Genomic DNA, 19,593 nt, shown 5'->3' on the forward strand with positions numbered 1-19,593 from the left:
CCCTTAGTCAACTTTTTCTCCCTTAGGGCCAAGAAGCCCTTCCCCCAGGAAGCAGCCCTAAGATACTGCGAATCCCACAGGAACACAAACAGTTCTGATTTGGGTGAGGGGCATAACTAGTCTCTAGAGACAAATGAGCCTGGGATCAGGTCTGGGAGACGCGAATAGCAGTGCTCGCTTCACTGGGTCTTTGTGGGCATTAAATGAGTACATGCACTTAAAGCATCAAAGCGCCCAAAACAGTAAACGCTCAGGAAGGGGCAACTACCTCGATAAACGTCAATAAATGTCAAAAGTCTCGCTCCGAACTCAGAGGAGGCCAGGCCTTCTTCCTGCGCTTCGGTTTCTCCCGCTGTCCTCTCTGGCCGTGGCACTGGGTGCATTCAGGGTTAGGATCTCCCGAGTCTCTGCACACCCCTGCGGCCTCGGGGCGGTGTACAGTCGAGGAATCCGAGGCCTCAGGGGCATGGGTGGTGGCCTTTGGGAACCGGTGCCTCGGGGGAGCCCATGCCCCGCCCCTCGGTGCCCGCCCCCCTAAATGACCCCGCCCTCCACATTGGATGGCCCCGCCCCAGTCCCCCCTTCCCAGCCTTGAGCGGGCCCTGCCTGCGCGCTCCTTTAAGGCAGCCTGCGGAAAGAGAAGAGCGTATTTCGCCCCCTCCGACGCCGCCGAGGTAGAGGCTTCACCTTTAAGGCGGCGCAGGGACTGCTGGGAAGGCCGGCGGGATGGAGGCGGTGGGACCCGCTCACGGCTGCGGGTCCGGGTGAAGCGGGGCGGGAGCCGGAACCTGAGCAGGAGCGGGTCCGAGCGGAAGGCGTAGGTCCGCGCGAGCCGATCCGGCCGGGAGAGGGGCCTCTGGGTTGGCCTACGGGAGGGGTCGTCGTGGGCGCAGGCTGTGGGAGAACAAGGCCGGCCTGCTGGGAGGGGGCGCGGTCCTGGGTAGCCGGGGGCGGGAGCGAGGCCTTTTCAGGGGAGGGGTCCCCGGGGCGTCGCGCCGGCCTATGGGGAGGGGTCATTGTGGGCGCGGCCTAGTGGGGGGACGAAGAAGCCGAGATCTCAAGCTCCTGTAGGGGAAGGGCCTCCCGAGGGGCTCTGTGACTCGGCCTGCCTGTTGGGGAAGGGGCTGCCCAAGGGGTTGGGGCTGGATCTAGAGGGGCCGGGGTCTCCCGCACGCGAGTGAGCCTCCACGATCCCTGTAGGACAGCTCCCCCACCTCCAGCGCTCCCTGTCCTGGCTAGGGGAGTACCCGGGGAAGTCCTGAGACTGAGCCGCCTCAGCTGGCCTGAGCCGGTGGTCTGGGCCGAATCCGGATCCAACCTCACCGGCCTCACCGCATTGCGTCTCCCGGGCCGAGACGAGCTTGGGCGCGCCCCCTGTAGGCCGAGCGCGGGTACGGTACGGGTTGCTGGCTGGGGGACCCGGGCACCCTGGGGACCCAGGCGTACGGGGACCCGAGGTGTTTACCTAACCCGGGGCGGACGGCGGTGTGGCCCCAGGCCCGGCACGCGCCTGCCCGCCCCCTCGCCTCCACAGGCGGCACGCCATGGCTACGATGGTGCTTCCGCGGGAGGAGAAGCTGAGCCAGGATGAGATAGTGCTGGGCACTAAGGCCGTCATCCAAGGCCTGGAGACCCTGCGCGGGGAGCATCGTGCCCTTCTCGCTCCCTTGGTAGCTCATGAAGCTGGCGAGGCGGAGCCCGGCTCACAGGAGCGATGTGTCCTCCTGCGTCGCTCCCTGGAAGCCATCGAGCTGGGTCTGGGGGAGGCCCAGGTAGGCTGGTCTGGGATGCTGAGGTGGGAGGTCACGGGAGGGATGGAGCCTTCCAGAGGAATCCTGGCAATGTAGGAGCAGAATCTGGGCAGGGAACCATGTGGCCTCTGGAGCCCATGGTAAGACCTTAGTAAATATCTGTTGAAAAATGAATGGGCTTTGGAAACCCCAGCTGTGCCTTGCCTCAAGAGAGCCTGATCATCCTTTAGCCCCCACACAGAACCCTGTTCGTGGCTTCTCTGATGGGTAGCAGAGACTGAATGGCATAGGAGATCAAAAAGAAATCCTTAAGAACCGCCCCCCCTTCATTCTCTTATTCATTCCTTCACAGGTAAGTTATCAAGTGCCTACTATGTGCCAGGCAATCTGTTATGTGCCAGAGATACAGGTCCAACAAGAGAGACAAGATCTCTGCCCTAGTCCACTGGGGAGAGAGTCAGAAACACACATACATTTGTTACATATCCTGATAAGTTCTACAAAGAGAAGAACAAGATCTTGTGATAGCTTATAGCAGGAGGTCTTATTTATTGGTCAGGCAAGACTTCTGAGGAAGTGACATTTAAACCAAGACCTGAAGGAAGGAACAAACCGGCCTCCAGAAAAGGGAGGGAGGCGAGAGGTTACATGTGCAAAGGTCCTGAGATAGCAAAGATCTTGTTACGGGAGAAATGAGAGAAGACCTGTCTAACCAGAGCTTCCTGGGGAAGGAGCGGGACAGAAGAGGCCTGTGGAGAAGGTGGGGGCCAGATCATGCTGCACCTTATTAGTTTGGGTTGTATTCTCAGAAAAGCAGGAAGCCTTTGGAGGGCTTCAGTAGTCAAAAGGTAGTCTGCCTTAGATTTTAAAAGCTCCCTTTGGGGGGGCACCTAGCTGACTCAGTAGAACATGGGACTCTTGATCTCGGGGTTGTGAGTTTGAGACCCATGTTGGGTGTAGAGATTACTTTAAAAAAAGAATCTTTTTTTTTTTTAAAGATTTTATTTATTTATTCATGAGAGACAGAGAGAGAGAGGCAGAGGGAGAATCAGGCTCCCCGCTGACCAGGGAGCCCGATGTGGGACTCGATCCCAGGACCCTGGGATCATGACCTGAGCCAAAGGCAGACGCTTAACCATCTGAGCCACCCAGGCGCCCTAAAAAAAGAATCTTAAAAAAAATAAAAACTCCCTTTGGCTGAGGTGTAGAGAATGAACCATACATAGCGAGTCAAGGGTGGAAGCAGGTAGCAGGTAGTTAGCAAGCCACTGCTGGAATTCAAGTGATAAATGGTAGCTTGGACTACAGAGGTGGCCAGGAGGGAGGAGAGAAGGGGCCCAGTTCTAATGTTCTGGAGGTGGGTCCAGCAGGACCTGGAGGCAGAGTAAGGGAGAGAGAGGAGGGCAGAGTAACTCCCAGATTGTGGCCAGAGCAAGTGAAGGAGACAAGAGAAATTGGATGATCAGGGGTTGTGTTTTGGTCCTCTTTTACGTTGGGGCCGCCAGGACGATATGCAGATGGAGATATTGAGGAAGCACTGGGGTGTACAAGGAGTACACACTCTCCAGGGTAGAGTCTTGGCCCCTTCGAATCTTGGCTGAGATGCCGTCTGGCTCCATAAATCTTGGGCAGGTGGCATCATCTTGGTTTCCTTGTCTTTAAAATAGGGCTCACGCCATCTGCTGTATATACTTCCAGGCTGTTTAGGGAATTTTTTTAAAAAGCTGGTGGTTGTGGAAACACCTGTCACTTACGCATTTGCTAGTCAACTAGAAAGTGCAGGGTCGCAGACTGCTTGGCCCTCTGGCAGTGCAGTGTGCTGGTCATTCCCTCCTTGGCCACTTGGCTGCCAGGTACAGAGATAAACACACAGGGGGCCCCCTCCTAGTGTGTGCAGACACCAACACAGATGGGCAAGAAGATGGCGTGGAGGGAACGTGCCCTCTCCTTCGGCTGCAGGAATGACCCTGGCTGTGAAGGGTGGAGAAAGAGTAGAGCCTATGCGAGGCTCCAAGGCAGGAAGAGCCTAATGGCTCAGGAAGAGTCCTAGAGGTTGGAGAGAGGGGGAGGGGCTGAAGCTGAGGCCTTTGGGTCCCCTTCCCTTGTGGTTCCCAGACCATCTGGGGGCTTGGGACACATACACCTCTCCTCTCTAGGAGCTGCATAAGGCCAAGGGCTCACCTTGGCAGAAATCAGGTCTTTCGTGGCTCTTCAGCCATTTGTCAGGATTCTTAGGAAATTGCTAGCCCTGGGGCAGGGAGCAATGGGATAGTGGCTGTGGCAGCAGGGCTTAGGTACAACCCCCAGGAGAGACAAAGGGGGAGAATGGCTAGCTCAGGGAAAGCGTAGGATCCCACCTAGCCCTCTCCGTGGTAACTCAGTGAGGTGGGAATTGGGGTTTTTAATGCAGAGGACTAGCTAGAGGCCCAGGAGAGGGGATGGACTTTCTCAGAGTCCAGTAGAGTCAGCCTAGGAACCCAGGGCTCCTGACCCTGGAAGGAAGGAGCTGGGGTTCCCAAACCTCCTAGGTTCAGGTCTTGGACTAGGGTCTGTTTGGGGCCTTGGGGGGGGGGGAACTTCCTTGATGAGAGGAGAACTTGGTGGCCCTCAGTCCTGTAGCTCCTCATAGGCAGGGCCAGGTCCTAACACCCCAGGAGACCCAGGCTGGGGGGTGGACAAGACTCTAACCCTCATCCCGGCTGGCTGGCACCACAGGTGATCCTGGCGCTGTCGAGCCACCTGGGGGCTGTGGAGTCAGAAAAGCAGAAGCTGCGGGCTCAGGTGCGGCGCCTGGTGCAGGAGAACCAGTGGCTGCGAGAGGAGCTGGCTGGGACACAGCAGAAGCTGCAGCGCAGTGAGCAGGCTGTGGCCCAGCTCGAGGAGGAGAAGCAGCACTTGCTGTTCATGAGCCAGATCCGCAAGCTGGATGAGGACACATCCCCCAGTGTGAGCCCCTACCACAGCCACTGTGAGGCCATTGGGCAGGGGGGCCTGGGAGCAGGGAGGGACGTGGAGCCGACTCGGCTCTAACCCAGCCACGGACACGTGGGCTGCCATGCCCCTCCTTCCCTGACACTCTTTCTGTCCTCCCCAGGAGGAGAAGGGGGACGTTCCCAAAGACTCTCTGGATGACCTGTTCCCCAACGAGGAGGAGCAGAGCCCAGGTGCAGAGGGGCAGCTGGTTCTGGGGGTGGGGGGGGGTGGGGGAGGGGACTCCTTGTCCTTGGGACCCAGAGGTCACCAGAAACGGTGACCAGAAGGCCACCATGTTCTTTCCTGCCTCATTTCTGATCATCGCATCCCAGCATGTTGGAGTTTAAAAGGCAGGTTTCACATGTTGCTTCTCTCCCACTAACTTTTTTTTTTTTTTTTCTTTTTCTCCCACTAACTTCTGAGAAACAGGTATCATAGTTCAGAGCTTTGGAGCAGCCTGACCTGGGTTCAAGTCCTGCGCTGCCACTAGTCATTCTGGGACCACTGGTTTCTTTCCCTCTCTGAGCCTCCTCTGAAGGTTATGGAGGATGCACGCACAGGACTGAGCCCCAGGCCAGTGCTTGCCTTGCTAATAGCATTGAGCACACATATCAGAGTCTCCTTTCTGCAGATGGGAAACTGGCTCGGGAGGTTAGGTGGCTTGCTCTACAACACACAGCTTGAGGTATTGGGGCTGGGATTCTACCCACTACAGATGGGGAAACAGGCGGAATAGCTAGTGACTTGCCCAGGGCCACATGTCAGGTAGGTCAAAGGCATCGCTATGGTATGGGCAGTTGGTACATCTGATCTGCCCTTGGCCTTGCAGCCCCCAGCCCTGGAGGAGGAGATGTGGCTGCCCAGCACGGGGGCTATGAAATCCCAGCACGGCTCCGCACCCTGCACAACCTAGTGATTCAGTACGCCTCCCAGGGCCGCTACGAGGTGGCCGTGCCACTCTGCAAGCAGGCACTTGAGGACCTGGAAAAGACCTCAGGCCACGACCACCCTGATGTCGCCACCATGCTGAACATCCTGGCTTTGGTCTATCGGTGAGGGTGCCTCTGGCCACAGTCATCCATGGGAGTCTGCACACTTCCTGAAGGCTCCAGCCCTGGGTCACAAACCCTCAGTCCCTGCTGTGGGCCAGGACTGGGCAGTTGGGCAGGAGAGAGAAGGAGATTATGCCCAGAGAGGGCTGAACCCACAGAGTACCTGGATCTCCCCCCAGGCTTAGCCTGTTGGAGGAGAAAGGCTTGGGCATAACTATGGATGGGGACAGCACAGCTTCTCTGATCATTAAGGCTTAAGAAGAGGGGACGTCGGGTGGCTCAGTCGTTAAGGCTTAAGATGAGTTGCCCAGAACATGAGAGGCTTGCAAAAGTTTTCCTTGGCAGAAAGAACAGTATGAGCAAAGGCCCTGGGGAATAGGCAACAGGGTACACTGAGCATGAGGAAGTGGGGGTAGAATCCTGGGGAGTCTGGCTCATCCCCCAGCACTCAATGCCCTGGTGAGTTGTAAGTGAATGTTCGAAGTCACCCCAAGCTCCTGGAGGGCAGGGGCTGACCAGGTCTTCCCAAGCTCTGGGTAATAATCATGTCCACTCATCAGTAAATCCCAGAGGAGTGACCACAGGGATCTGGGACCAGTAGGGGGAGGGCCTTGGGCTAGAGGATACCCCTCACCATGCTTCTGCCTGCACCCAGGGACCAGAACAAGTACAAAGAGGCTGCTCACCTGCTCAACGATGCCCTGGCCATCCGTGAAAAGACACTGGGCAAAGACCACCCGGCTGTGAGTGAGAGTGGGTGGGAGGTGGGATCTGCCCCTGCCCTGTGTTGGGCAGGGCCCCAGGTCATTGAGCCTCCATTCTCCTACCCCCCAGGTGGCTGCAACACTAAACAACTTGGCAGTTCTGTATGGCAAGCGGGGCAAGTACAAAGAGGCCGAGCCACTGTGCAAGCGGGCACTGGAAATCCGGGAGAAGGTGGGAGCAGGCAGGGCTGGGCAGGCCGGCTGGGCCTGGCAGGCAGGGGCCTAGGGCAGCCCTGAGCCCAGCCGCTGGCTCCCACTCCTATCCCAGGTCCTGGGCAAGTTTCATCCGGATGTGGCCAAGCAGCTGAGCAATCTGGCCCTGCTGTGCCAGAACCAGGGCAAAGCTGAGGAGGTAGAATACTACTACCGGAGGGCCCTGGAGATCTATGCCACACGCCTTGGGCCTGATGACCCCAACGTGGCCAAGACCAAGAACAACCTGGTACCCTGGGCCAGGAGTGGGGAGGGAGGAAGGAAAAGGCTCAGCTCCCTTCATCCTGCTCACTCTGTGGCCCCTTTCCTCTAGGCCTCCTGCTACCTAAAGCAGGGCAAGTACCAGGATGCAGAGACCCTGTACAAGGAGATCCTCACCCGCGCTCATGAGAAGGAGTTTGGCTCTGTCAATGGTGAGTCTCTGACCACCATGTGCCCCCAGCTCACACAGCGCAGGCCCGCCTAGCCATCAGCATCCAGGGCAAATACTTCAGCTGGGTGGGCCCTTGTGGGGTCTGGCTGGTTGCCAGCCACTTGTGTGCATGTGTGAAAACACATACACGACACACAGCTTCCTGGGTCCTGCTGGTGCTGTTATACACCCTTTGCATAGCCCATGCCCTGAGCCCAGAGTCTTTTCCCCTTCCTCTGCTGGGCAATTCCTGTTCACCATGAGGGCCCACCCCAAATGTCTCCCCCGCTAGGAAGCCACCTTCCGGCCCCCAGTGGTCAGTCATTTCCTGCTCTGGGATCACACGGCCTGGCCTATCATTCAGGCCTAGGATGTGTCTCAGGCTGTGGGCTTGAGGCGTTTAAAGATGTGCTCCCCCCAGCCCTCAATCGCAAGCCCCTCAAGCACAGGCTTGTGCCATGTCATCTCCTTGTTCCAGAAGAGGGTCAGAATTGTTTCGAGTCTGTTTTTTGTTCACTGTTTCATTCATTCATTCATTCATTCGTTCATTCAACAAAGCCCAACCCTGATCCCTCCTGGGTACCCCTAACCGCCTCCCCAGACCCCAGTCCTATGTTTCAACCAGGAGAAGCCTATATGGGAGGCTGGTGACAGCCCCCTTTCTCCCCCCAGGGGACAACAAGCCCATCTGGATGCATGCAGAAGAACGAGAGGAGAGCAAGGTAGCTCTATGGGCAGGGCTGGGGTGGTCTGGGTAGGGAGGGTGAGGCTAGGGATGTGTAGAGGGGAGGGACTTGTGCCACCTCCCCTGACCATTCCTTCCCCCAGGACAAGCGCCGGGACAGCACCCCCTATGGAGAATATGGCAGCTGGTATAAGGCCTGTAAAGTAGACAGGTGAGGACAACGGGGCAGGGCTGGAAATAGAGCAGGTAGCAGGGAAACAGCATCCTGGGTGGGGGCCAAGTCCAGGCTCTACACTCCATAATGCTCACCCCCAGAACACACACCTCTTTGTCAACTTGTCTTTCAAGACCTGGGTCACAGGCCCCCTGTCCCAAAAAGGCTCTCTGCCCTGGGACAGCCCAATTTTCTTGCCTTTGGGTCTCCTAGCTTTTAGTCCTGGGGGCAACATCCCACGTAGGGCTCTGGGCCCGGGTCCCCAACCCTAGGAACCTGGGGTGATTCCAAGACAGGAGAGTCTAAGTAGGCCGAGCACAAGGCTGGACACGAGGGGAGAGATTCTGGTTGGCTGGATGGTTCCTTGGGGCCCAAAGTGGGCCGGATGCTAGGATGGGCCTGGTTCCTGGGGAACACGGAGTTTGAGACTGCCCTGCTGTCCTGTCCACAGCCCCACAGTCAACACTACCCTGCGCAGCTTGGGGGCCCTGTACCGGCGCCAGGGCAAGCTAGAAGCTGCACATACACTGGAGGACTGTGCCAGCCGCAGCCGCAAGCAGGTGGGGCAACAGGCATGAGGGGTGTGGGCAGGGACCTGGGTGGCCCTTGTGTTCCCATCAGGATTCAGGGCTCCACCTGATGTGCCCTGCCACTCCCTCAGGGCCTGGACCCCGCAAGCCAGACCAAGGTGGTGGAACTGCTGAAAGATGGCAGCGGTGGGCGGGGAGACCGCCGGGGCAGCCGAGACGTGGCGGGGGTTGCTGGGGCACGGCCTGAGTCTGACCTCGAGGAGGCAGGGCCTGCAGCTGAGTGGAGTGGGGTGAGTCTAGGGGCTGGGGTGGGCCAGGAGGCTGGGTAGTCAGTGTGGCAGAGACAGACTTATCCCCCCACAGGACGGCAGTGGCTCCTTGCGGCGTAGCGGCTCCTTTGGGAAGCTCCGAGATGCCCTGAGGCGTAGCAGTGAGATGCTGGTGAAGAAGTTGCAGGGTGGTAGCCCCCAGGAGCCTCCTAACCCCAGGTGAGCCTCTGCCTTGGATGGGCCCTCCACCCAGGGTGAGCCTCTCAAGAACCCACCCCATGGCCCACCAACCCCAGATGAGTTCCTGATCTAGGTGAACTCCCTCATCTCCCTCAAGCTCCACCACCCACCGAATCAGCTCCCCTCCCATCAGCCTCCATCTCCAGCCCCATCCTGACCCTTTCCCACATCCTCCCCACTTCCACCCTTGGCAAATCCAGGCATTCCTTTCTCCTCAGGATGAAGCGGGCCAGTTCCCTCAACTTCCTCAACAAGAGTGTGGAAGAGCCAGTCCAGGTATGGCCGGGTGGGTGTTGGGGCACTGGGCAGTGAGGCCCAGGCCCCAGAGCCCAAAGACTGCATGTCCTCTGTAATTGCCAAGCTTGTCAATCATATCTGTTTATCTAGAAACCTTTCCAGCTCTGTGCCAGGCCTGGCTTTGGGCTGGACACTGGGAAGACAAATGAGGGAAACCAAGCTCCTGCATGGGGTGGACATGCAAGTGGCCAGTGCCAACACAGTGATGCGTGGAGGTGGGCGGGAGTGCCAGAGCATCAGGACGTGGTCAGGGGCCCAGCTCAGGGACTCTGGCTGCTGGGGCCCCTTCTGGCCAGGGAAGTACAGCCTGGCAGCAGCGCGAAGCTGAGCCACCTGGCCCCTCTGCCCACAGCCTGGAGGCACAGGCTTCTCTGACAGCCGCACCCTCAGCTCCAGCTCCATGGACCTCTCCCGACGAAGCTCCCTCGTGGGCTAATCCTGAAGGGGCAGCGCCAGAGCCTCCACCCAGCACTGCCCCCATCCCCAGCCCTTCGCATGGGCCTGCTGCTTGCCCCACCTGTCTCTCCCAAGGACCCCCGTCTTTTCTGTTCAATCTCAGGGTAACCTCCTCCCTTGTCATCTCAGCCTAAGCTCTGGAGGCTGGGCCTGCCCGCTCCAGCTCTACCCCTTATTTATTCCATCCAGCAGGGCCCCCTCTTTAGGTTCAGGGCCAGGTGAGGGACTGGCCAGGGTCTCCAAGGTAGAGACTCAGTGGCCCGCCCTCCCCAGGCCTCCGAGCCAACACTAAGCACCTGCCGTCCCTTCAGCACTCCTGCCCTCCTGCCCCCCGGCCGTTGCTTCTGTATATAGAGAAATAAGTTATTGGCCGCGCCCCTCCCCTCAGTCCACGGTACTGCCCTGCTCTCCCCTCACCCTGCCCTTCTCTAGTGGTACCGCCCAGGCCTTAATCACCCCCCATTCCGCGCGGTGGTATCTTCCAGGCTCTACATCTCGGGGGCGGCGCCTCCCCAAAGGGTTCCCTGGGCCTTCTCGCGCTCCTCCTGGCCTCTGAGGGACGAGTTGAGCCCCACCATCGCCCTGTGCCCCAGGACGGAGAGCCCTCCCCTTGCCGGTCCTCTCACCGCCGGGCCCTGCCCAGCATCCCGGCCTTATGCACTGCCCCTCCCGCCCGGCCCCGCCCAGGCACGGCCTGACTCCGCCCCGGGCACCGCCCGTCGAGCCATCCTGCCACGCCTCTTCCCACGCCTGCCGCTTCTCGCTAGGGGCAGTGATGGCCCCTGTGGCAGGAGGGGCTGCCCCAGTTGGGGGGGTGAGGCGGTCGCTCTCTATTTTCAAATGTTGCTGTAGAAATAAAGACCGTTTGAATCTGAGCCGGGCTTGTTTTGGGGCGGAGGCCAAGGGCCCCCAGCGTCTCTAGGTTGGGGGTGAGGTCGGGAGAGGTTGCGAGCGAGCGAGCATGTGTGTCGCTCACGTACGGTCCCGCGCTGATGGAGCCCAGATATTTTGCTCCTATCCCGGGTTGGTTTGAGGGCCTCACAGATTGAGTTTTTTCTAACAACCTTCATCTCTGAGGCTCTGGAGACCGCGGGCTTTGAACTCTGCCCCTTCCTAAGCTGTTTGATCTTGAGCGAGTTACCGAGACTAGACCTTTTCCATCTATAAATGTGGGTGACGACACCCTCCGGGGGCTGCGTCTGAGTTAGGAGTGCCAGCACACCAAGAACCCCAAATAAATGAACTAATGCTAACAACTACGGGAACTGCGAGGGTAGGGATGACTACCTCTGCCAGACAGACGTGAAATGTGTCAACCCCAGCCCAAAATTGACCGCTCATCGTCGGAACGCGTCGGGTCCCCGAGAGCTGTCTCAAGCCCAGGTACAGCTATAGGGAGCGAACTACAAGCCCCAGAAGGCAATGCGCGGCGACGATGGGGCGTGGGCTAGGAGCTGCTGTCTCGGGTTTGCGCCTGCGCAACGGGTGTGTGTGGGGGGGTGGTGTGTGTGTGTGTCTGTGTGTGTGTGTCTGCGTCTGTGAGAGAGAGAGAGAGAGAGAGAGAGAGAGCTGGGCAAAGTAAGGAGACTACAAGTTCCGAGAAGCAACGCGGTAAGGCCCAAGTCGGGAGTATTTGCGCCTGCGCGTCGCGGGCGGGGCCTCTGGGGCGGAGCGGCCACCATCTTGGAACGGGAGGCGGAGCAGAGCTGACTGGGAGCGACCGAGCGGGCCACCGCAGCCGCCATGAACCCCGAATAGTGAGTGAGCCCCGCCCGCGCCGTCCGGCGCAGCCTCGATCCCGAGTACGGGGCTGTACGCTTACCGGGGTTGTCTGGCCTGGGTCAGGACTGAGCGGCGCCCCCACATCCGGGTCCCTCTTCCGCTGACCCCCCTCCCTCACATCCGGGTCCTGCCCCTCCCCCCGGGGGCCCCAGGACCCCAGCTCGGCACCCCGAGTTCTTGCACCCGGGACCCAGACACTGCGACCCCAAGGGGTACTACTTGGAGCCCGAAGCACCGGCCCCTTACAGGCCTTATTGGTCAGGTGACCCCGCAGCCTCGGTCTCTCCAGGCCTCAGTTTCCCCACCTGCTGCTTGCAGTGGCCGTCTGGGTGCTGACGACGGTCCCGGCGTTTTGGAGCCGGTCCAGATTCGGGCCCTTTAGGTCTGACAGTAAATCTTTTCTGTTTTTCCCTTTCTCCCGGAATCCGGTTCCTGGGGCTGGCTGGTCAGACGCGGGAGGCCCCGAGGTGCCGCTTCTGGGTTGCTCTCCCGGAGGTCCTCCCCTCCCGGGCTGCCGCCTCGCCCCTTGCGGGGTCTAGCTGTCCTGCCGCTCCTGGAGGCCAGTCCCTTCCCGCCCCCTCCTCACCTTTGCGCAGGCCCCCTGCGCCACCGTCACACCCCTTCCCTTCGCCGTCACGCTGCCGATGAAGTTTAGATGAATGTGGCATTTGTTTCTCCCCTTCCAGTGGGATTCTCTGTACCTCAGACTCTCCTCACTTCTTGGTCACTCCCCCTGCGGGTAGGTGGCCCACATCTCTGCCCCGGACTTCTCATTGACAGTTTTCCCCAAGTGTCCGTTGTCTTCTTCCTCTTCTGCCACTTCCTTTTTCTCCTCCAGATCCAAGCCTCAGATTTCCTTGGGGAAGGGTGAAGCGCATGAGCTGGATTATAAGGGACACAGAAGGGAACCAACAGGCTCTCACAGAGACTTTGGAGTCTGAACCTGGTTTCCAGTCTTAAAGTTAACAGCTGTGTAACTTAGGGCAAGTCACTTCCCTCTTCTGACCTCTGGTTTCCTCATTAGTTGGGAATAACACCATCCACTTCATAGAGCTGATGTGAGGCTTAAATGAGATGATGCATTTGCAGTATTTAGCACAGGGCCAGGTACAAAGTAGGAACCCAGTACATTTTAACTGCCATCATTGGTACTCGTTGACCACCTTTTAGAGGCTTCATACCAGGCTCTTACTCTTTACTCACTTAACAGGCTCTAGGCTGGGCCCTAGCTTCCATTTCTGGGGCCTCCCCTGCCAAGCCAGGTAGGCCCCAGGGCAGTGGAGGGGGTTCCCCAACTAGCCCCTACTGGCCCAGAGACCATGGAGTCTGTTAGGTCTCAGGGTAGGATACCCAGCTTTTTCTCCTAAGGATTGTGATCCTTGATGGCAGGTCATGTCCCTCTCTGTGCCTCAGCTTCCTTCTTTGTAAAGTGGAAATTCAGACTCAGTCCTTTGGGCCAGCTATAATATGGGGGGTGGTCAGCCCTCCTCTTCCCAGGACTTGTGAGAGGGTACTGTGAACACCTTAATATTCTAAACCAAGGCAAGTCTCACATCATGGGAGAAGGCCATAGTTGTGATTGCAGGATGGCATGGCCGGTGGGCTTCCTGCCTTCCTTCATGCCTTCCCATCCTTTCTTTCTAGTGACTACCTGTTTAAGCTGCTTTTGATTGGTGATTCGGGCGTGGGCAAGTCATGCCTGCTTCTGCGGTTTGCTGTGAGTAAGAAGCCTCCCATACCATCCACCTGGGGTCCTGGCTGGTGGCAGGAGGGAGGGGGACAACCTAGAGCACAGCAGTTGCAAGACCTTGGAACCAAGGATGAAGTCGCAGGACCTCCTAGTAGCATCTCTGACTGAACAGAGACACAGGGCTGCAGGTTGGGGTGCTGAGAATGGGGGCTTAGCAGTTACAAGCTTGGCCAGGGCAGGAACCTGGAGGTAGATTTTCCAAATGGACTTTGGGCCTGTTCACCTAGGTCATTGGTCCCTACTTTTCCAGGATGACACATACACAGAGAGCTACATCAGCACCATTGGGGTGGACTTCAAGATCCGAACCATTGAGCTGGATGGCAAAACCATCAAACTTCAGATCGTGAGTGTTGCTCTTCCCAGTCCCTGGTACAGAAGCAGCCATCTTGGGAGTGGTGGAGGCTCTGGGCAAGTAGCCCAGGGCTGACCTGCCCTTCTCTCCTACTGTCTTGTAGTGGGACACAGCTGGTCAGGAGCGGTTCCGGACCATCACTTCCAGCTACTACCGGGGGGCTCATGGCATCATTGTGGTGTACGATGTCACCGACCAGGTACTCCTGGGGTCACATCTCCAGTTTTGTCTCCTCATCTTCAGGTCTTTGGTTTTTGTTTTTTTGTCTTGTTCTGTTTTTTTAGAATTTTATTTTTTTAAGTAATCTGCACACCCAGCATTGGGGTTGAACTCACAACCTCGAGATCAGGGATCACATGCTCTGCTGACCGAGCCAGCCAGGCACTCCAGGTCTTTGGTTCTTGTTTCTTTTTACTCTTCCCATGCTCTCTTCTGGGTGATGCCTGGAAGGGAAGACTGTACTTGGACTCATTTCATTAGGAGGGAAACAGCTGCAGAAATGCATCCTCCTGAGGCCCCACTGCAGGGCGTTGGCAGAAACAGGCCTCACACCTCCTGGCTAAACTTGCCACCTTATTCTAGACTTTCTAGGCACCTATGTTTCGTAGGGGTTTAGTCAGCTGATCGGTTGCTGTGCTGGGCCCGTGGCTTCCTGTGTGAAGACACTGTGGAGAAGCGATTGGAGGGCTTTAGACAAGGAGGTGAGGGAGCCCTGCGTTCTGAGCGCATTGTGAGCAGAGGTAGGAGCCCTGTGTCTGCTGTGGCAGCATTAGTTGTGTGTCACTAGCAGTGGTGGTACTATTAACAGGCTAAAGCAGTCCCAGCGTATCTTACGGTTTATAGAACTTGTCACGGCCTCTTAACACTCTAAAGAAGTCTGTATTAGGTTCCCATTTTACAGATGAGGAAATGGGTCAGAGTGGTGAGGAGACTTGCCTTGGGGCCGTGCAGTTAAGTGGCAGCAACAGAAAACCTGGGTCTACTGATTCTACTTGCTTTATTCTTTCTACTAAACCTTGTTGCTTAGTGGGGACCAGGCCCTGGGGCCATGGAAATGCTTACATCAGCCCTGGGCCTGGAGGAGCTCCTGCTCGGAGGGGCAGCTGGGCCCTTGGGCTCACCAGGAACTCATGATGTCTTCTGGACAACAAGCTGTGGGTGGACTCTGCTCTACTCAGAGGTCATCAGGGACCTCTAGCTGCCAAGTTCCATGACCTCATTTCAGTTCTTGCTCTGATTGACCTCTCATGGCTTTTACCTTCATTCTTCTCCCTCTCCTTGGAAGGTTCACTATCTCCAGCTCTCCTACCTCTTGCTGCATTAGGTTCTCTTTTCAGCGACTTTTTACTGGTTTGCCCTGTACCACCACCACCACACTCCCTGCCTCCCCCCACCCCCACCCCCCCCCGCCCCCAATCTTGTGCTTCCTACTGTCCGTGCATGGGTCTGGTCACTTTGTAGTTTGGCTTCTGTCTTATGTTCTATGATTCCTGTGTACACAGTTATCACTCTGGATATTCTCTGTGTTCTACTTTGCTGGCACTTTTTTTTTAAGGTTTTATTTATTTATTTGACAGAGAGAGACACAGCGAGAGAGGGAACACAAGCAGGGGGAGTGGGAGAGGGAGAAGCAGGCTTCCCGCGGAACAGGGAGCCCGATGTGGGATCCCAGGACCCTGGGATCATGACCTGAGCTGAAGGCAGACGCTTAATGACTGAGGCACCCAGGCGCCCCTACTCTGCTGGCACTTTGTGTAGTAATTCTAATCTTCATGGTATCACCCAGTGAAGTAAGTGTGGGGTCCCTGTTTTCCAGATGAAATATGCTTGGGGAGGTGTTAGGTAACTTGCCCATGCTGTCATAGCTAAGAGGGGCAAGGCTAGTGTTGGCTTCTGAACTTACCCTTCCCTGCCCCTAGCCAACCTCTGCTGAGCTCCAGATCATCTTCAGAACTCAGCATGTCCAGCACTGGCCTCACTCTCTCTCCCTAAACTGGCTCCTGCATCCCCATCTTTGTTACAGAGTTCCTGTTGGCCTGTCCAGAAAACTCTTCCCTCCCCCCTTTCTCCCCTCTGTTCCCCCCACACACACTTCTCTTTCAAGTCCGTTCCCTTGTAACAATAGCAGTGATGAGGATGACAGCAGCTCCTGCTAATTAAGCGCTTGTTATAAGACAGGCCTGCGTTCCATTATCTCTTGCGTACAACAGCCCGACGGGGAGCTGCTGTTTTATCAAAATGAGGAAGCTGAAGCTCAGAGAGGTCATGTGACAAATCTAGGGTCACACAGTAAATGGCAGAGCTGGAGCTCACCCAAAATGGTTTGACTCTAAATCCTGTGCTCTTCCTTGCCTCACTCCCTGACTCAGGGCACATCTTCCCTGGATTATTTCAGCCACCTCCCAGTTGGTCACCATCTTCTTGCCAGTCTGATCTGGCCTCTACACTCCTGTCCGGACTGTCTTCCCAGAACACAGGTGTGCTTCTGCTGCTCCCTTCCTAAGAAAACCTTTCCTGGGCTCCTGGTTGTCCAGTTTAGCCAGGCTAAGACCTTCCATCCTCTGGCCTGCCTCCTTTCCCCTTCCTTCTGTGCTCAGGGCCTGGGTCGCAGCAGCCTTCCACTTCTCCCTGCTCCCATCCCGAAGCTTGACCTGGTGTAGGTCATCTCCTCGCCTTGCACCTTTCCCATCCTTCCACTTGCTTCCACACAAGGCCAGTTCGTCCCCTCAGACATAGGTCAGCCGTAGTCTCTCTGGGCAGAGGCGGTCCTGGAGCTCCGGCAGCACTCATCACCCTGTTTTGCCATTGTGTGTGTGTCCTGGTTTAGTCCTCCACTGTCCCGAGTGCCTTAGGGCAGGACCCAGGTATTTGTCCCTTTTTTGTCCACAGGGTCCAGCCTGGGACATGGCAGCAGGTGTACGTTTGAACCCAGTGGGATATCACCACACACCTCTGATTCCTCAGAAGGGAAAACGTGCCTTTAGCCCAGCCATGTTCCTAAAAGTTCTGTCTTTGTTTACGAGCCAGGGGTAGGGGGTAGGGAGTGACCAGCTGTTGGGAGAGCCAGTCTGAGCAAGGAGGCTGATAGTGCCAGAAGCAGGACGAATGTCTGGCTCTGTTCCCAGGATACATGTCTCCCTCATAGGCCAGAATCTCCTCTGTGAGGACCCTCCACCTACCATTGGGCTAAAAGACTTCATACCTTTCAGGGATCTTAAGGCCACTGTAGGAACTTTGTGATTCTTGCTAACTTATTCCCCTCCATTTCTGTCTCCTCTCTGGTCTCTCTCCTGTTGTCATTTGCTCCCCACATGTTTTTGGCCTTTTCTGTGTCTTGGGGAAACTAGCTGCAGGAGGCAGAGCTGGCTGGCCCTTAGGCCTAGGCTGTTTAGGTATTGGAGCTGTTGGCAGACAGCTGGTGCTGTGCCAGGTTTGGCCTTAAGGGTGTCAGATGGAGTGGGTCAGGGAGGAGATCTAAGCCTGGAGGAGAGAGAGCTTCCTCTGAGTTCCTGAGCTCAGGGCTCCTGTCTCTCTCGGGAGCCCAGGGAAATCCCCTTCAAAAGCCCCTGTTCTGGCCTTGAGTAGGGGTGGGCATTTGGGAGCAAAATAACATTTGATTCTGGCTCCTCTAGGAATCCTATGCCAACGTGAAGCAGTGGCTACAGGAGATCGACCGCTATGCCAGTGAGAATGTCAATAAGCTCCTGGTGGGCAACAAGAGCGACCTCACCACCAAGAAAGTGGTGGATAACACCACAGCCAAGGTGGGTGGGGCCTGGGTCAGGTCACCCAGGGTGGGTTGGCCTCTGCTGCCCCTCACCCCTCCTTCCCCTCCTCTTCTTTCTTCTCTCCTTGTCAGGAGTTTGCAGATTCTCTGGGCATCCCCTTCCTGGAGACGAGTGCCAAGAACGCTACCAATGTTGAGCAGGCATTCATGACCATGGCTGCTGAGATCAAAAAGCGGATGGGGCCTGGGGCAGCCTCAGGGGGTGAGCGGCCCAACCTCAAGATCGACAGCACCCCTGTGAAGCCAGCTGGTGGCGGCTGTTGCTAGAAGGGGCACGTGGGGTGGGACGGGAGGGGGCACCTTCTCCAGATGATGCCCCTGGAGGGGATAGGAGGTGCCTCCCTCTCCTGGGGCATTTGAGTCTGTGGCTTTGGGGTGTCCTGGGCTCCCCATTTCCCTCTGGCCCATCTGCCTGCTGCCCTGAGCCCTGGTTTTGTCACGGCCCCCAAGGGAGGACACCCAGGACCTTTGGCTGGGGTGGGGATGTGGGCTTGCTCTGCTGCTGCCTCTAGGTAACTTTAAAAGCTACCCTCCCACACACCTTTCCTTGGGATGAGGGCTCCTCTGTTTCCCTTCCTTGCCCCCCATGTATGCTGCAGTGGGTTTCTTTCCTTACCCCTTTACCTTCTCCCCCCACTCCCCTTCCCCAAGAGCTGGGAGCCTCCCTGGCCTCTACAGTCCCTGGCTGCAGTCAGCACCGGGGGCCAGGAATGGGACCAGGGGATCCAGGACCCAGGATCCAGGGCCCTGGGCTGGACCTCAGGAAGGGCATGGGGGCCACAGGGGCCCAGCAGCCCACCCTTGCCTCTCCCTGCCTCTCCTTCCCACCCCTTCCATACTCACAGCTCCAGCCGTCCAGCTGCGGTGGGGTCTGAGCACATCTAGAGCAGGTGGGCAGGCAGCCATGCTGGGCCTGTGTCTTGAGCCCAGAGGGAGCCTGCTCTTGCCACCCCCTGCCCTGCCAGAGCCAGGCCCATGTGCTGCCTGCCCACCGTGCCCCTTTGTCCCCATGGCAGGCAGAGGTGGAAGGCCCACTGTGCCGGAGGCCAGGCACCAGCCTTAACCCTCACTCTGCCAGCACCTCTTCCCTTTCCCTGAGGCAGCACATCTGGCTTATTCTCCCCCTTCTGTTCTTTGGAGCCTACGAGGGCAGGTCCTCATACCCTGTCACCACTACTCCTCTGGGGAATGTGGGTGCAAACCCAGGGTCCAGGGCCTCTCCCCTCACCCCCTCCCACCCAGGATCCTAGCCCCCTGCCCTCTGGCACAGCTTCTTCCTGCAGAAAAAACAAACCTTTGGTCTCTACCTGAAAAGCCATGTACCTTGTGCTGTCTCTCGCCTGTCCCACCTGTGCCCTGCCCTCCAGCTTGTATTTAAGTCTCTGGGGTGCCCCCACTCCCAGGTTCCCCTCTGGTGTCATGTCAGGCATTTTGCAAGGAAAAGCCACTTGGGGAAAGACAGAAAGGACAAAAAATAAATAAATTTCCACTGGCCCTCGGGTGAGCCGAGGGTTTTTGCAAGGAAGCTGTGGTGGTTGAGTGTGGTCTGTGGTGGGAGCTGTCTTGGGGTGGGGAAATGGAACTGGGGCCCTGGGCTTAGCTGGCTGTACAGGGGTCCTGGCTTGGGCTGTGTGTCCTAGGGTTGCTGTTGAAAGTCCTTGACCCACTTCCTCAAGCCAGGAGTGCTGCCTGCTTTTGCTTCTGTGGGATGTCCCCATGGGCCCAGCACGGTTCCAGCAGGCGGGGAGCAGGCGGCCATCAGCGAGTACCTGGTGAGCCGCCGCCAACACCCACACAGGCGCACAGCCATTCGGCCTGTGAGGTTGGGCTGCAGACGTGCCACATCATGCCTGGCCCGCATCCCCTTCTGCCCCCTCTCCCACCTATGCTCTGGGTTCAAGCCAGGTGTCCCTGCCCCCCTTGGACAGTGCCAAGTTCCTCCCACTTAGGACCTCAGCCTGGCCTCCCAGGCCAGTGTGCAAAATACAGTATGTGAGGGTAGGGGTGTGTGTGTGCTCCTCCAAGTGGACCGAACTCGTGTGACGCGGGGGGTGGAGGCGGGC

General features: G+C 57.6%; 2 protein-coding genes across 10 annotated transcripts; both read left to right on the forward strand.

Annotated features, from left to right (window-relative positions):
* The first annotated feature begins 569 nt into the window (after window positions 1–569).
* On the forward strand, window positions 570–10,731 carry KLC2 (kinesin light chain 2). 9 transcript variants are annotated; one of them, XM_027580653.1, is made up of 17 exons: window positions 683–817; window positions 1,201–1,391; window positions 1,498–1,772; window positions 4,467–4,697; window positions 4,846–4,915; window positions 5,554–5,776; window positions 6,432–6,519; window positions 6,611–6,712; window positions 6,809–6,982; window positions 7,067–7,166; window positions 7,838–7,887; window positions 7,994–8,061; window positions 8,516–8,624; window positions 8,726–8,884; window positions 8,958–9,082; window positions 9,322–9,379; window positions 10,342–10,731. In XM_027580653.1, exons 3-17 carry the CDS (start codon window positions 1,545–1,547, stop codon window positions 10,552–10,554), a joined length of 1,998 nt encoding a protein of 665 aa, XP_027436454.1. In that variant the 5' UTR covers window positions 683–817; window positions 1,201–1,391; window positions 1,498–1,544; the 3' UTR covers window positions 10,555–10,731. The 9 variants fall into 9 exon arrangements, with proteins under 9 accessions (XP_027436456.1, XP_027436454.1, XP_027436457.1 ...); XM_027580656.1 differs by having other exon boundaries at window positions 1,535–1,772; XM_027580654.1 differs by having other exon boundaries at window positions 703–821.
* Window positions 10,732–11,424: 693 nt separating this feature from the next.
* On the forward strand, window positions 11,425–19,055 carry RAB1B (RAB1B, member RAS oncogene family). The gene is made up of 6 exons (XM_027581008.2): window positions 11,425–11,613; window positions 13,283–13,355; window positions 13,639–13,734; window positions 13,847–13,942; window positions 17,376–17,507; window positions 17,603–19,055. Exons 1-6 carry the CDS (start codon window positions 11,600–11,602, stop codon window positions 17,795–17,797), a joined length of 606 nt encoding a protein of 201 aa, XP_027436809.1. The 5' UTR covers window positions 11,425–11,599; the 3' UTR covers window positions 17,798–19,055.
* The last annotated feature ends 538 nt before the right edge of the window (window positions 19,056–19,593 follow it).

The sequence above is a fragment of the Zalophus californianus genome, chromosome 11 (genome assembly GCF_009762305.2).
Source record: "Zalophus californianus isolate mZalCal1 chromosome 11, mZalCal1.pri.v2, whole genome shotgun sequence".
Classification (NCBI taxonomy): Eukaryota; Metazoa; Chordata; class Mammalia; order Carnivora; family Otariidae; genus Zalophus; species Zalophus californianus.